This window comes from Coloeus monedula (genome assembly GCF_965178545.1).
Source record: "Coloeus monedula genome assembly, chromosome: 26".
NCBI lineage: Eukaryota > Metazoa > Chordata > Aves > Passeriformes > Corvidae > Coloeus > Coloeus monedula.
The window spans coordinates 975,229-991,292 of record NC_138806.1 but is presented as its reverse complement, the minus strand read 5'-3'; the positions used below and the strand labels follow the sequence as shown (position 1 = coordinate 991,292).

The following is a 16,064-nucleotide window of genomic DNA, read 5'->3' as shown; positions in this document are numbered from 1 at the left end:
CCAAAAATTCCCCCAAAACTTAAAAAAGGAACGAGCCCAACCCCCACCCCCCGGGCAGCGCCGCTCCCGGACTCTCCCGGCACTGCAGGAGGAGCAGCAGGACTGGGATGATCCACAGGGAGCCCCCAGGGATGCTCACCTCGGGCTGAGCTCGGGATTCATCCCAACCCCGCCCAGAGGACGCGACCGACCGGGAGAAGAATCCGAGAGCGGCGACTTTGGGGCCTCTTTTATTCTAAAACTCTCGGCCTACGGCGGTGGGGATGGAGAGTTCTGGGATGCTCCTTCTGCCACTGAAACCCAGGACTGCAAAGAGGAACAGAGCTGAGAGGGAACCCCGGCGCCAGGAAAAGCCCTGGCGGGCAGCGCTCGGGATGTTTGGGATGCTTCCTTTGGGATTTGCTGCTGCTGCTGCTGCTGGGGGCTTGGACAATCCCAAAAAGTGTCCTGTCCCTCCATGCCTTGTCCCCAGTCCCTCTGCAGCTCTCCTGGAGCCCCTTTAGGCCCTGCAAGGGGCTCTGAGGTTTCTCTTGGCCTTCCCTTTTCCAGGAGAACATTCCCAGCTCTCCCAGCCAGGCAGCTGCTTCCCAGACTGGAGCCAAACCCCCCCGGGAGGAAAGGACAACAGGAGTCAGGTCCAAGGCGCCTCTCACTCTGGGCAGAGTATATTTAGAATTTATATTTTTATATTATTTTTATATTATTTTAATGCATAGCGAGTTTCTTCTTCTTCTTTTTTTTTTCTTTTTTAATAGATTTTTTTAATAATTTTTTCCCATCATTTTTTTCCAGTATTTTTTTTTTCCCAGTATTCTTTCCCAGTATTTTTTTTTCCCATCTTTTTTTTTTTGTTTTTTTCTTCCCCCCGGTGCAAACCTGAGCTGGGTCCCTGTTTTCCCTGTGCAGTTTTCCTTCCTCGGGATGGGCACTGTGGTGGGGAGGGGTCAGCAGGCGATTTCCTCCAGCGTCCCCAGCGGGGCCTGCAGGGGCACGGTCACAGTGTGGCTCAGGCTCTCCGAGTGGTTTGGCACTGGATCACAGGTGCTCTGCCGATGGAAAACCGCGGGATGTGTTATCCCGGAGCCGCTGGATGCTCCCGGCCCTCCCACCTTGTCAGAGCCCGAAATGGTTCACGCCTCAAACACGGATGTCAGGTTTGCTCATTACAACAAAATCTGTGTAAAGGAGCTGCAACCACAGAAATCTCCTTGAAAAACGTTGGACTGGGAGTCAAACTGCTGGGATTGGATAAGGGACACCCATCCTTCAGCCACAGAATCCCAGGATGAACCGGGTTGGGAAAGACCTTTGAGATCATCAAGTCCAACCTGTGACCCAACACCTCCAACCGAACCACGGCCCCGAGTGCCGCGTCCAGGCTTTGCTCAACCCCCCCAGGGACGGCGACTGCCCCCAGCCCCGGGCAGGCCAGTCCAGTGCCCAGTCACTCTTCCAGCGAGGAATGTTTCCTGATGTCCACCCTGAACTTCCCCTGGCGCAGCTCAAGGCTGTGTCCTCTCGTTCAGTCAGTGGTTCCCTGGGAGCAGAGCCCGACCCCTCCAGCTGCAGGCACCTTTCAGGGGGTGTGAGAGAGCCATGAGGTCTCCCCTGAGCCTCCTTTCCTCCAGGCTGAGCAGCCCCAGCTCCCTCAGCCACTCTTCCCGGGGCATGTGCTCACCTCAGACCAACAAGGCTGAGGCAGAGGAATGCATCCACCAGCGCCCCGGACACAGCAGAGGCTCTGCCCGGGCTGGTTTGGGGTGGGGGAGAGCAGAGCCCAGCGAGGCCGGGTCTGCACAGCCTCAGCCCGAAAGCAGCCGGGCCCCTGGGCTGTGAGTGCAGCCGTGAGCCGGAGCTTGGGGATGGGTTACTGCATCCCTGCTGAGCCAGGCTTTGGGAATGGGTTACTGCATCCCTGCTGAGCCAGGCTTTGGGGATGGGCTGTTCCAGCCCTGGAGGGCTCCGTGGCACGGCAGGGATGGAAGGGGCAGAGCTCAGCCCCTGCTCACCCCCAGCAGCTGCAGGAGCGGAGTTTTCCAGCGCAGGGGCTCAAGGCTGCTCTGGAGCTGCTGGAGCAGCTGGGCCAGGCCATTCCTTAGGGAGCAGCTGGGCCAGGCCATTCCCTTTGGAGCAGCTGGGCCAGGCCATTCCTTAGGGAGCTGCTGGGCCAGGCCATTCCCTTGCACAATGATGGGGACAGCAGCCCCAGCCGTGGCCTCTCTGGGCTCTCCCCATGCCCTGGTGCTGCTCTCCCTGCCGGCCCTTCCCCGGCTGCTTTGGGCTGAGGCTGTGCAGACCCGGCCTCGCTGGGCTCTGCTCTCCCCACCCCAAACCAGCCCGGGCAGAGCCTCTGCTGCGTCCGGGGCTCTGCTCAGGGACACGGAAGCCCCGTCCTCCCTGACACAAACCGGCCCAGCTGGGGAACCCCCAACCCCCAGGGCCACATCCCTGGGACATTCCCGTGGGAGGCAGCTGAGGGGGTGGCAGAATCCATCCCAGACCCCCAGGGCCGGAGTCTGTTGTAAGGGACCGTGGCCAACTCCCCTCCAGGGAGGTACCTGGGATTTCCACCTGGCCTGAGCCACATTCGGATTCTGTGCTTTGGGGGGACCTTCACCACCAAGAGCAGCTGGAGAGGATCAACGGAGCATCCCTGGGATCCATGGATGGGGATCTTTTCCTTATTCTGCCCCTGTCACTCTCTTTCTGTTCCCCCCCACCTCTTCTCTATTTCTTTCCCTTGCTTTTTCTCTCTGGTCTCTCTCTCTCCCACATTTCCTATCCAATAAACCCCACACTATTGTCACCAGCACTGGGGCTCGTTTGCACCTTAATTCCGGCAGGGGCCAAATTTTCATATATAATTTTATTATATTTTAATAATGGGATCCTGACAATCTTTTCCTGGGAAAAGATTCTGGGATGAGGCTCTTCCCGAAGCTCCAGAGCCCTGGGAAGAGCTCCAGCATCCCCAGGGAATTCCCCCCTCTCCCCTCACCACGTTCTCATCATGGCTCCCGTCCTCTTCCTCTTTTCCAAGAAGGTCCAATAATTTTTCCTTGATCAGCTGCGAAAGGAGGGAGCCGGAGTTAAGGCAGGAAGAGGCTGCAGTGGGATAGGGAGCACTGGGATGCGCTGGGTTTGGGGTGCATTCCAAAGGGTTGGGGGGAGGAGGATGCTCCAAGGGCTGAGCCATGGAAAGGCTGGGAGAGCTGGGGGTGCTCACCTGGAGAGGAGAAGCTCCAGGGAGAGCTCCGAGCCCCTGGCAGGGCCTAAAGGGGCTCCAGGAGAGCTGCAGAGGGACTGGGGACAGGGGATGGAGGGACAGGACACAGGGAATGGATCCCAGTGCCAGAGGGCAGGGATGGATGGGAGATTGGGAATTGGGAATTGTTCCCTGGGAGGGTGGGCAGGCCCTGGCACAGGGTGCCCAGAGCAGCTGGGGCTGCCCCTGGATCCCTGGCAGTGCCCAGGCCAGGCTGGACATTGGGGTTGGAGCAGCCTGGGACAGTGGGAGGTGTCCCTGCCAGGGCAGGGCTGGGAATGGATGATCCTTAAGGTCCCTTCTCACCCAAACCATTCCAGGATTCTCTTACGAGGAATGAAACCTGCAAAAATTCCATTTTTGGGACACTTTTGGGGTTCAGGAAAAGCTCCTGGCTCCATTTCCCTTCCCAGCCCCCTCATTTTCCTGCTGCTGCAGGATTTGGCTTCCAGGGAAATCCCAGAAATCTTGGGAAGCATTTTACTGGAAAACTTCCACTGGGAGAAAAGAGAAATAAAACTAACAAGAAGAAAGCTGAAATCCTGAAATCCCAAAAAATGGGGTCAGTTCCTATGGAATGTGGATCCTGGCTGGAGCAGGGAAGTGCGGCAGGAATTTGGGACCACGAGGAAGATGGAGCTCAGCAGAAGATCCCAAAAAAGCCTCTTCAGGGTCAATATTTCCCCCAGATTTGGCCAATCCATGAATAAAAATTGGATCTGGTTGCTGTCATTCCCAGAATCTCCAGATACTTTGAAAACTCACATTTTTGAGGTGCTGCCCCCCCTTTGTGAAACCCCAAGCAGAGGGGAAAAACCGTGGGGATTTTGGGGAAGTTTGAAGATGCTTTATCCCTTTTCTCCTGGCTGGTGGGGGTTAAATATCCGGGAATGTGAACATCCCCCTGCTGGGACATCCCCAGGGAGCTTCTCTGAGGGTACAAAATGACTTTTAAGCCCAAATAAGAAGTAAAAACTAAAAATAACAGCAAAAATCCCCCACATTGGACAGATTTTGTCAGCAGATGCTGAAGAAAGGAGGAAAACAGAGAGGAAAATCCCAAATTAGTGAGGTTTTTTATGGCCTACTTAGGAAAAATCCCCAAGAAATCCAGGAAAAGGCGAATTTAATGAAAAATTTGGGTATCCAAGCCAAGCTCTAAATTCAGGCTCAGCTTTTGTTGCTCTCTGAGCTTTAGGCCTGGAATTTTCCCGTAGTTTTTATTCCTGGTTGATGGCACCAACGCTGGAGCTGCCCAGGAGGGATTGGGATTGGGATGGGATTGGGATGGGATTGGGATTGAGATGGGGGAAATTGTCTGAAAATAGGAAAATATGAAGTCAGCATCCCAAAACAAACGAGCATGAAGGGATCTGAAGCGAGTTCCAAGCTGGGATTTTGGGATGTGACCCTTGCCTGGAGCGGGACACGTCAAATCAACAGCCATGGCCAACTCTCACATCCCACAGGAATAAAATCCCTGTTCCCATCCCGGGATGGGGCTGTGGGAGAGCTGGATGGGGCAGGTTGGAAATATGGGATTGGGAAGGGGCTCTGGGATTGCCAGGGAACAGAAAATCCAGGGATTGGGGGTTCCAGGAGTGGGAAATCCAGGGATGAGGGGCAGGAAAGGCAAATCCAGGCGTGAGAGACATCAGAAATCCAGGGATGAGGGAGAAATCCAGGGATGAGGGCGAAATCCAGGGATGAGGGGGCATCAGGAGTGGCAAAAGCAGGACTGAGGGGCTCCAGGATGGGAAATCTCGGGATGAGGGGCTCCAGGATAGGAAATCCTGGGATAAGGGGCTCCAGGATGGGAAATCTTGGGATAAGAGGCTTCAGTATGGAAAATCACAGGATAAGGGGCTCTAGGATGGGAAATCCCAGGATAAGGGGCTCTAGGAGTGGGAAATCCTGGGATGAGGGCTCCAGGATGGGAAATCTCGGGATAAGGGGCTCTAGGATGGGAAATCGTGGCCTGAGGGTCTGCAGGATGGGAAATCTCGGGATGAGGGACTTCAGGAGTGGGAAATCCCAGAATAAGGGGCTCCAGGAGCAGGAAATCCCAGGATGAGGGGCTCCTGGATGGGAAATCTGGGGATGAGGGCTCCAGGATGGGACATCCCGGGATGAGGGGCTCCAGGACGGGAAATCCCAGGATGAGGGGCTCCTGGATGGGAAATCTGGGGATGAGGGCTCCAGGACGGGAAATCCCAGGATGAGGGGCTCCAGGATGGGAAATCTCGGGATGAAGGGCTCCAGGAGTGGGAAATCCTGGGATGAGGGCTCCAGGATGGGAAATCCCGGGATAAGGGGCTCCAGGAGCAGGAAATCCCAGGATGAGGGGCTCTAGGATGGGACATCTGGGGATGAGGGCTCCAGGATAGGACATCCCGGGATGAGGGGCTCCCGGATGGGACATCCCGCGCCGAGGCGGGGCAGGCCTTACCTCGTACAGGTAATCGAAGAGCTCGAGGATGGTGAGGATGCTGGCCCCGATGAACAGCCCCATCTGGCCACCGATGTCACCTGCAGGGGACAGCGCTGTCAGGGCCCCCGGGCACCGCCGGCAGCTGCCATCCCAAAACAACTGGGAAAAACTCCCCCCGGAGCAGCAGCGTCTCCAACGGCACCGGCGGCATCCTGGCAATGGGCTTGGCCACAGAAATGGTTTTGCTGCTGACGAGCCCCAAGCGCTCCAGGCTCGTCCCAGGAATGCCAGGTCCCAGTGTGGGGAAGGTGCTGGGAGGGATGAACGTGCCTGGAGCCAAGGAAAACCCCGGTCTGGGAACAGCGGGAAGGGAGACACGCTGGGGTTTTTGGGAAGCATCTCCTGGCTTCTGCTTGAGTGTCCTGGGGTGGAACCTGAGGAGAGGAGATTCCCAGGAATCTGCTGGGAAGGTAACTGGGATGTAGTGCTCAGGAAAGGCAAATCGCATGGATTTTGCTGGAAAACAGCCCTGGATTGACCCCCAGAGCAAAGGCACCCATGGGGGGGTGGGGTGGGGAAGGGGCCTTTTCCAGGGGTGTCCATGAGACACGGAGAGAGGAAAGGGAAAAAGTTTGGGAGCAAAGTGAGAACCCGGAATGATCCCAGGGATGTGCCGGATTTACACCACATGGAATCACCTGGAGGCTTTGAGCCTGGGCAAAAGATTCTGGGATGAGGCTCTTCCCGAAGCTCCAGAGCCTTGGGAATGAGGGTCCTACGAGGGGCAAATGGGGTTTGGGTCAGAGAGGCTCCAGCAGCCTCCTCTTCCTCCTCGGAATTCCTGGAAAAGCCCGAGGAGGTGCAGAAGGGCTCCTGAGGGGGCATTTGGCAGGGCCACCCACGTGGGGTGACACGGGGCCACCTCCAGCCCCAGGGGTGACCCAGCTCCAGCTTCCCAAGGTGCTGAGCACTCCCAGCATTCCAGAGGCATCCAGGGATTTGGGGCAGCTCAGGGAGGCTGCAGGGCTGGCGGGGGCTCATGCCCACCCCAAACCCAGCGGGGCCAACCCCAAATCTGCAGCTGGGACCCCAAATCTGCAGCTGGGACCCCAAAGCTGGAGCTGCTTCGGGGCTGAGCAGTTCTGGGTCTCCTGTGGCTCCTCCATGAGGCTTCCAAAGGCCAAGAGCTCTGGCCTGGCTGGATTTGGAGCAGGGATGAGGTGATGGGAGATGGTTTTGGGATGTCCTCCCCCCCCCACTGCCCAGGGGGCACCACAGGGAGCAGAACCCCCAAAACTGGGGTGCCGCGAGCAGGCAGGGATGGAGCAGCACCTTCCATGGGTCTCCTGCGGCTCCTCCATGAGGCTTCCAAAGGCCAAGAGCTCAGGCCCGGTTGGAAAGGACGGATTTGGGGCAGGGACGAGGTGATGGGAGATGGTTTTGGGATGTCCCCCGCACCCTGCACCACAGAGAGCACCCAGCACCCACCCAGCCCCAAAATCCCCAAAAATTGCGGGGCGGGGAGCAGGCAGGGATGGAGCAGCTCCAGAACCTTCCACAAACACACGGAGTATCCATGGGGACATTCCTGGGATGCCGTGGTGGGGTGAGGGAAGTGCAGACGGGGCCTTGCTGGGGGTTTCAAGGCTGTGGACCCCTCCCAGACCAGTAGAGACCCCAAACTGGTCCCAGTGCCCCCTCACCAAGTAAGGCTGCCACTTCATAGGCTTTCTTCTGCTCAATGGTCTCGTAGTTGAGTGCTTCAAAAAAAATGTCCAGCACGAGAATGTTCTCTCTGTGGGAACGGGAAAAGCGTCAGCCCAGGAGCCACTGGTGCCTCAATCCTTCGGGATAAGGGAAAAACGGGATTTTGGGGCTTTATTCCCCTCTTTGTCTGGATTGTTCCTCTCCCTGGGGTCCTCAGAACCCACAGAACCTGGAGCTGGTGCAGAGCAGGAGCTCAGGGCACCCTGAGGGTTCTGGGAGCCTTTGGAGCAGCTGGAACAGGTTTCCTCAGGATTCCTCAGGATCTTGGATCTAACTTTGATGGGAATTCTTCTCTTGGATGGTGATTCCCGCCTGGGAGGGTGGGCAGGCCCTGGCACAGGGTGCCCAGAGCAGCTGGGGCTGCCCCTGGATCCCTGGCAGTGCCCCAGGCCAGGCTGGACATTGGGGTTGGAGCAGCCTGGGACAGTGGGAGGTGTCCCTGCCAGGGCAGGGCTGGGGCTGGAGGGACTTTGAGGTCCCTCCCAACCCAACCCATTCCGTGATTCCGCGATTCCATGAAGCAGAATCCAAAGGATCTGGAGCAGCTCTCCCTTCCCGCACGTGGCAACCACATGCCCAGGGCCAGGAGAGCTCCAAGGCCGTGGCTACCTGAGGACCTCAGTCCAGAGACACAAATCTCCAGCAGGACCAGCAAATCTGGGAATTTCTGCACTTTTTTGGCGGGAATGGAGGATTCCCATGAGGCCAATCCTTGGGAAGGGACTCAGGTTGTTCTGCTGAGAAGGAAACAGCCTCATCTCTTCCAGGTGTTCACTCTGCTCTTCCCTGGAGGACCTCCCTGCGCTGGGGATGGATCAGCCAGGACCTGGCATTTCCCAGACATTCCCCCCAAAACCCAAAGGAATTCAGCTCCTCCCCCACTCACGAGATGTATTTTTCTGACTTGTTGAACTTCTTCTCCAGGTACTTGGCCGAGGTCTTGCTGGGGATCTTGACCATGGAGAGCTCCTTGTTGTACCTGGTGAGGTTACAGGGGGTCCTGCAGATGCAGTAACTGCTGTCCTTCTCTGCCAGGAGACCTGCGGGGGGCAGCCATGGAGCTCACGGAGCGGGGACACGGGGCAGAGACACAGGGCAGGGACACGGGGCAGGGAGGGATCCCAGGGATCAGGGAGGGATCCCATGGAGTGGGGACACGGGACAGGGAGGGATCCCATGGAGCAGGGAGGGATCCTATGGAGCAGGGAGGGATCCCATGGAGCAGGGAGGGATCCTATGGAGCAGGGACACAGAGTGGGGACACGGAGCAGGGCGGGATCCCATGGAGCAGGGAGGGATCCCATGGAGCAGGGACACAGAGAAGGGTGGAATCCCATGGATAAGGGACCAGGGATAGAGCTCAGGGATCAGGGACATGGAGCAGGGCGGGAGCAGAGATTTCCCCTCCCAGAAAGGCGCCAGGGGGCCACTCCTGGCCGTTCCTCTCCCAGTTCATCCCAGTTCTCACCACCCTGGACAGGCCTCTTGCTGGAGGCCACCCTCTGCTACCAACAGCAGCTTGGGGAACTCATGACTGAGTGTCCTAAATCCAGACCTGGAATGGTCCCTCCATCCCAATCCCAAACCCAACCCCAGCCCCAGAGGGGCTCCCGGGGCTCCCCTGATCCCGAGGGTTTCTGTGCCTCATGGAGAACCAGCAGAAACTTCACCCCAGGGTGCATCCAGCACTTCCCAGCACCCAGGGTCTAATCCCAGCCCCTCTCCAGGCTGCAGATCCCCTGGAATTCCCCTGGATCCAGGGATCCTCCGGTACTCACTGAGCGCGGGCTCTGCGCATTCCTTGTACTGCTCCGGGGTGCAGAAGGGAGCGTCCCCTGCAGGGACAGGACAAAGCCATCACAGGGGGACACCGGGCTCTCCACGGGGACCCAGGGACCTCCCCGCAGCCGGGTGCCCCCGCTGTCCCCACCTCTGCCTGCCACAGGGGCCTGTTCCCGTGGGAGCTGCTGGGAACAGCACCCGGGGTGGCACCGGGGCTAAAAGAGGTGGGATTTGATGATTCTGGAGGGCCCAGGACTCTCTTCCATGGCTTGTCCCTATTTACAAGGGAATCCTGGAATATCCTGAGCTGGGAGGGACCCCTGGGATCAGCCAGTCCCACCCCGGCCCTGCCCAGACACCCCAACAGCCCCACCCTGGGCATCCCTGGCAGCGCTGTCCCAGCGCTCCTGCAGCTCTGGCAGCCTCGGGGCCGGGACCATTCCCTGGGGAGCCTGGGCAGTGCCCAGCACCCTCTGGGGGAGGAACCTTTCCTGATCTCCATCCTAAACCCCCCTGGAACAGCTCCAGCCATTCCCTGGGTGCTGTCCCTGTCCCAGGGAGCAGAGATCGGAGCTGCCCCTCCTGAGGACATTGAGGAGCTCACTGAGGTCTCCCCTCAGCCTCCTCTGGACATTCCGAGTGCCCTCAGCTGCTCCTCGTGTGGCCCCTCCAGACCCTTCCCCCTCCTCGTGTCCCTCCTTTGGACCCTCTCTGGTTCTTTGATGTCTCTTTGATTTTGCGGTGCCCAAAACTGCCCCAGCACTCGAGGAGAGGCCGCCCCAGCCCAGAGCAGGGACAATCCCTCCCTCCCTCCCCTCTGCTGTCCCTGCTGTCCCCAGCAAAGGGATGGCCCTGCCGGCCCCAGGGCGCTGCTGCCTCGGGTCCGGCCTGTCCCAATCACCAGGAGCACCCCGCTTCCCTCAGGCCCCCCGCGCCTCCAGCCCGGCCCCAGCCGTCCCCAGGTGTCCCTGTCCCTGTCCTGGCATGTGCCCCATCCCTCCAGCCCAGCACCAGCCATCCCCAGGTGTCCCCACTGTGCCATCCCCACCTGGCATGTGCACCATCCTGCAGTTGCAGTTCTCCACGATGTACCGAGTCTCGCAGTCGATCCTGCAGGCCGTGACGCTGTACACCGGGAAAAAGGCCAGCCCCAGCTCCGGGGAGCGGCACTCGCCCCACGGCGGGGGCAGGTACGTCAGCTGGGGACAGGGATGGGACAGGAGAGTCAGCTGGGGACAGGGACATCAGCTGGGGACAGGGGTGGGACAGGGACAGGACAGGGGCAGGGACAGGGACGGGACAGGGCAGGGATGGGGCAGGGAGAGGGCAGGATGGGGACAGGGAGAGGGCAGGGCAGGGACAGGACAGGGGCTGTTGCAGGACATCACGGGAGCTCCTCTGTCGGGGGCAGCCGCTGCAACCCCTCAGGGCATCCCCCCCTCCCAGGAGCTCCCCGATCCCTGGGATAATTGACTCGGGACAAGCTGTCCCTGAGGCGTTATCCCGGTGCCACGGGGCTGGTGCTCCCGGGTGACATTGAAGGTCTTGGTGTGGGAGCAGCTGTGGGAGGAGCAGCGGGAATTTCTGCCTGGACTCCACTTTACAAACGGGAAAAGTTCCACCAAACCCTCCCCAAGCAGGAATATCTTCTCCCATTCCCTGTAAATTTGTGGAGTGTTCTCCCAGCGGCTGCTCCCAGCTCAGCACGGGAATCCCTGGGGTTAATCCAAAGGAATCCATCCCTGAGAGCTCCCGGGAATCCCTTCCTGGGACAAACTGGGACTGAAACCTCGGGAAAAGCCTCTCCATCCAGAGCCTTGATCCCATGGAACTGCTGAGCTCAGTTCAGACACCTGAATTCCTGCTCTCCGTGGCACTGGAGCTGCTGGAATATGGGAGAGGCACCCCGAGGAGCCAGGAGCGGGATGGATGGAGCAATCCCAGCCCTCAGCCATGGAAAGAATTAACGGGAGAGGCTGAGCTGGGTTTGATCCCTGTGCCTGCAGCCCCTCCAGATCCTCCTCCTAGGGGAATCCTGAGGGGATCCCTGTCCTTTCTCCCAGATGATCCCAGTTTGGGGTCGGCGGGAGAGACCCCCGGATGTGGAGCTGCCCCCCAGGGCGGGAACAAACCCCAGCAAAGCAGCAGGAAAAGCAGAAAAAGGCAGCAGGAACATCCCTGCCCTCGGATCCCGCAGGAATTCTGCTCCCTGGCAGCTTCCCAAGGGCTCCTCCTCCCGCTCCTGCTCGGAGAAATCCAAATCCAGCCTCTAATTGAGGGCGACAAACTCCCGGCCTGGCCCTTTTGCAGTCGTTAATTATTAATTAATGAATTAAACGCTTTCCCAACCCTCCTGATCCCGGCTTTCTCTGGGATTACCGGGATCACTTCCCAGCTGGCAGGTGCTAAAAGGGGAAGGAAAGAAAATCAATGTGACTCCTTGGAAGCTGGATGGATCCTGCTTGTTCCAAACGCCCGGAGAAGAGGGGATGAGATTGGAAAACCCGGAGGGAAGAGATGCCAGGGGCCGGGCAGGATCGGCTCTGCCACAGCCTTTTCCACATTCCTGCCTTTCCAGAGCCTGCCGGGAGCTGCCAGCATCGGCCTGCAGCCACAGAGGTCATTCCCTACATTAATGGGAAGTGCTGTCCCTGATTTCCCTGCTGTTTGTCCTGGGTTGCAGTGTATTCTATTACCATCCCCATCAGCTGTTGAAACCAGGTGGGGCAGTGTTTCCTTGCCTCCTCCCCCCAGACTATCTTGCTGTTAATGGCCCATCATTGTCCTGCCGCCTGACTCAGAGATAACTCCCTCCGGACTATCTTCTGTTAATGAGCCCAATCAACACCTGGCCTCATGACTCATTACCCCATTGTGAGATGCTCCACCCAGAGGGAGGAACCAAGCATCCCATCGTGGATATAAGCTGAGGCTGAACACCAGAGAGAAGGCCTTTCCACTGGATTTCCAGAGGACAGGAGCTACACAGCCACCACTGGACCTTCTGAGGAGGAGCAGACCCTTCTTTTTCTACAGGATCGCCGCTTCAGGAGGACTGCAGCCACCATTCTACCGGACTGCCACCACCACCCTGACTAACAGGGTGCCAGGTTGTATCCTAACTCTGTCAGTTTGAACCAGTGCTTTCTTTTAGTTTTTCCTTTTCTTTAATTTCCCCATTAAATTGTAATCCTGACTTGGTGCCTCCCACTGGTTTGTTTTCACACTCGTACACTGTTCCATCTTCTCAGCCAGGGAAATGTGCTGGGGATGATCCTGGCGCATCCCGGGACAGCTTCATAAACTCCTGGAATATCCTGAGCTGGGAGGATCCTGCAAGGATGGAGTCCAGCTCCGGCTCTGCGCAGGATCCCGACAACCCCACCCTGGGCATCCCTGGCAGCGGTGCCCAAATGCTCCCGGAGCTCTGGCACCCTCGGGAATGTCCCCATTCCCTGGGGAGCCTGGGCAGTGCCAGAACCTGTTCCTGCCCCATGTCCCCCTGGCTCTGGGATGGATCCGGCACCGATTCCTGCCTCCCCCACACGTGGCTGATGCCACCAAGCTCCAGCAATCCCAAGGAAAGATCCAACCCCTCCCTGAACATCTCAACCCCACCCGGGCTGGGTTTTCTTTGTTCCCAATGAAACCACAACCGGAACCCTCCGTTCCTTAACGAGACCCCAAACAGCAGCAAATCCATGGAATTCCCATCCCAGAACCCTCCGTTCCTTAACGAGACCCCAAACAGCAGCAAATCCATGGAATTCCCATCCCAGGCAGCTCCAGCCCTTGTGGAATGCTGAAAACCCTGAGCAGCCACGGCTGGCTGATCCCAGCTCCCGGTTAACAGAATTGTCTGTTCCCATCTCCAGCCCCTTTCCCATCCTGGCTGTTCCTTCCTATGTGCTCCCTTCCTGAGGAATTGGTTTTAAGGGATGAATTTAACCCTTCCAGCCCCAGGGAGCTCCCCCAGAGCAGAACTCGGGGCTGTTACAGAGCTCACGAGTGCCCAGGGAAACGTGGGATTTGGGAGCTCCAGGATCCTGCTTTGCAAATCCAGCAGGAACGGCAGCACTGAAACCTCCTGGAGATCCATGAGGAGCCCAGGGAGCCCCTCCGGAGCCTCATCCCAGCTTTGCTCCCACTCCTGCTGCCCCTGGATGAGCCGGGCCGGTGGCTCCGGTGCAAACTCAGCCTCAAATTCCCAATGACATGGAATGAGGGAATTATAAAGGTTGGAAAAGCCCTCTGAGATCGAGTCCGGTTCCCTGGCACCACTGCCCCACGACCCCAAAGGTCGCATCCACCCCGGTTAAATCCCCCCGGGATGGGGATTCCCACTGCCCTGCTCCAACAACCTCTGCCCCTCCCTCTGCTCATTCCCTGGGCGCATCCAGAGGGAGCCAGGCCCTTCCCCCCGTTCTCCCGGGCAGTTCTGGCTGGATTTGTTGGACCCAATTCCCAAACCCTGCGGAGGTGCCCGGTTTGGGGGCGGTTGGACTCTGAGGTTTCCCTGTCCTCGCTTTCCCACCTTTTTATAAAATCCTCTTTCCCAGAGGGCACAGGGGGAGCCGGAAACCCAAACCATTCCCTCATCCTCGGATCCCACGGCTCTTCCCGACCTCCCTTCCTGATCTCTGCCTCATCCCATCCCTTCCCTCCAAACCCTTTTTCCTTTGCATCCGTTCCCAATTCCTTCCCAACTCTGTTTTCCAACCAAAACCCCTCCCCTGCCCTACGAATCCAAGGTTTTCTTCCACCTCCTGTTCCAGCTGCTCCTGTGCCATGAAGGCTTTGTGGGGTTGGTTTCATGGGATCTCCTGCTGGAATTAATCTAGAATTTCAGGATAAACGGGAGGGAATCCATGGGGAGAGTTTGTGGGATGGAGGGAAACAGAGGAGTCAGGGGGTGAACATTTTTCCAGGAGAGGTCAGACCATGGGTGGGAGAAAATGCTCAGAGCAAGGGTTGGGAAGCACAAATCCATGGAATTATGGGATGGTTTGGGTTGGGAGGGACCTTAAAGCTCCTCCAGCTCCAACCCCTGGGACACCTCCCACTGCCCCAGGCTGCTCCCAGCCCCAATGTCCAGCCTGGCCTGGGCACTGCCAGGGATCCAGGGGCAGCCCCAGCTGCTCTGGGCACCCTGTGCCAGGGCCTGCCCACCCTCCCAGGGAACAATTCCCAATTCCCAAGATCCCATCCAGCCCTGCCCTCTGGCACTGGGATCCATTCCCTGGGTCCTGTCCCTCCAGCCCGTGTAAAATGGCACCTCGAACATGGGAAATGTTCTTTGATTCCTCCCAGTTCCCAAATCCCAGTGCTCCCCCCTGACTGGGAATTGGGGTTTCCATGCCATCACTGCCAGCTCCCAAACCCATTTTCCTGCCTCTCAAATCCCACTCTGGATCTGCAGCTCCTGCTGCTCTCTGTCCCATAAAACCTCCACACACAGCATCGCTCCAGCTCGGACCCGGGGCTTCACTGCAGCCTCTGGAATCTTTGTGGCCAAGCTGGCAGGAATTGCCCTTTTCCTGGTGTTTTCCATCCCCCCTGAATGCCCTGTGCAGCTCTGCTGGGAAGTCCGATCCCATTCCTGACAGAAGAGGTTTGGGTGATGCTGGGATGCTGCAAAAACCAGCCAAGAAAAGGGGAAGGAAGGAGGAATTTCTCTTTTTCCACGGGATCAGCCCTTAAAAATGTGGATTTTGGTGTGTCCGTCCAAGCCTTGGTGCCACGGTCAGGGAAAAGGGGAATAGCGCAGGGATAGCGCAGCTTCCCAAGATCTGGAGGGGGAGATCCCAACACCAGGCTCACCCGAAAGTGCCAGGAAAGGGGAAAAATGGAAGGGAATCCATCCAAATCCAGGAGCGCTGGGAGCTGAAGGGAAATTCCCAATTCCAGGGGGTCCTGGTCTCCCTTGGGTTCCCTCTGGAGGTGCTGGATCCTCCCCTGTGCCAGCTCCTGCCCAGCTCCCATCCACGAGCACACAAACCCCAACCATCCGCTCAGGAATTGCCATGGAAATGCTCCCGGAGATCCCGGAGTGTCCCTGTGGGAGCCACGGCTGGGATGGGACCGTGGGGGGTCATCCCACGGGAAATGGGGTGAGAGCCCACGGCAGCAGCTCCGGGCCCCCGGATCCATGGGAACCATTCCAGCTCCTTTCCCTCTGCACTCGGGCCCAGAGCGGCATCCAGGGGGATTTTCCAGCCTCCTCCCTCCAGAGTCTCCTGTTTTGATTCCAATCATCCACCAGGTGCTGCCCCTGCTTTCCTTGGGGAACTTCAGGGATCGCTCCAGTCTGAGATCTCATGGAATCCTGGAATGGTTTGGGCTGGGCAGGACCTTAAACCCATCCAGCTCCAACCCCTGGGACACCTCCCACTGTCCTGGGTGCTCCCAGCCCCAATGTCCAGCCTGCCCTGGGCACTGCCAGGGATCCAGGGACAGCCCCAGCTGCTCTGGGAATTCCAGCCCAGCCCCTCCCCACCCTCCCAGCCAGGAATTCCCTATTCCCAAGATCCCATCCAGCCCTGCCCTCTGGCACTGGGAAGCCATTCCCTGTCCCTCCAGCCCTCGGAAATGTTCCCTCTCCATTTTTCCTGCAGTTCTTTCAGGTCCTGGAAGATCACAGTCTAGTCACCCTCGGTGTCCCCTCCAGACTGGACAATCCCGCTTTTTTTAGCCAGGAAAATCTCCCTTGGCCATGAGTCCAGGGGCAGCTTGGCCTCTTTGACCTCTCCACCACTTTTCATCGACAAATCTCTGGCTGGAATTGCTTTTGGAGGGGTTTTTGTTGCTGACTCAGCATTT

The 16,064-nt window shown here is 58.2% G+C and overlaps 1 protein-coding gene across 1 annotated transcript in view; it reads right to left on the bottom strand.

Moving 5' to 3' along the window:
• Positions 1-915: 915 nt before the first annotated feature.
• The window catches only part of LOC309582356 (acid-sensing ion channel 2), a gene marked incomplete at its 5' end in the record, with an annotated part of 377,429 nt that continues 362,280 nt past the window's right edge, over positions 916-16,064 (bottom strand). Inside the window, 7 exons of the mRNA XM_082297460.1 lie at positions 916-1,046; positions 2,999-3,067; positions 5,715-5,794; positions 7,400-7,491; positions 8,350-8,503; positions 9,242-9,298; positions 10,294-10,444. Of these exons, the coding sequence (XP_082153586.1) occupies positions 945-1,046; positions 2,999-3,067; positions 5,715-5,794; positions 7,400-7,491; positions 8,350-8,503; positions 9,242-9,298; positions 10,294-10,444 (705 nt within the window). The 3' untranslated portion in view covers positions 916-944. The remainder of the gene's footprint in view (positions 1,047-2,998; positions 3,068-5,714; positions 5,795-7,399; positions 7,492-8,349; positions 8,504-9,241; positions 9,299-10,293; positions 10,445-16,064) is intronic.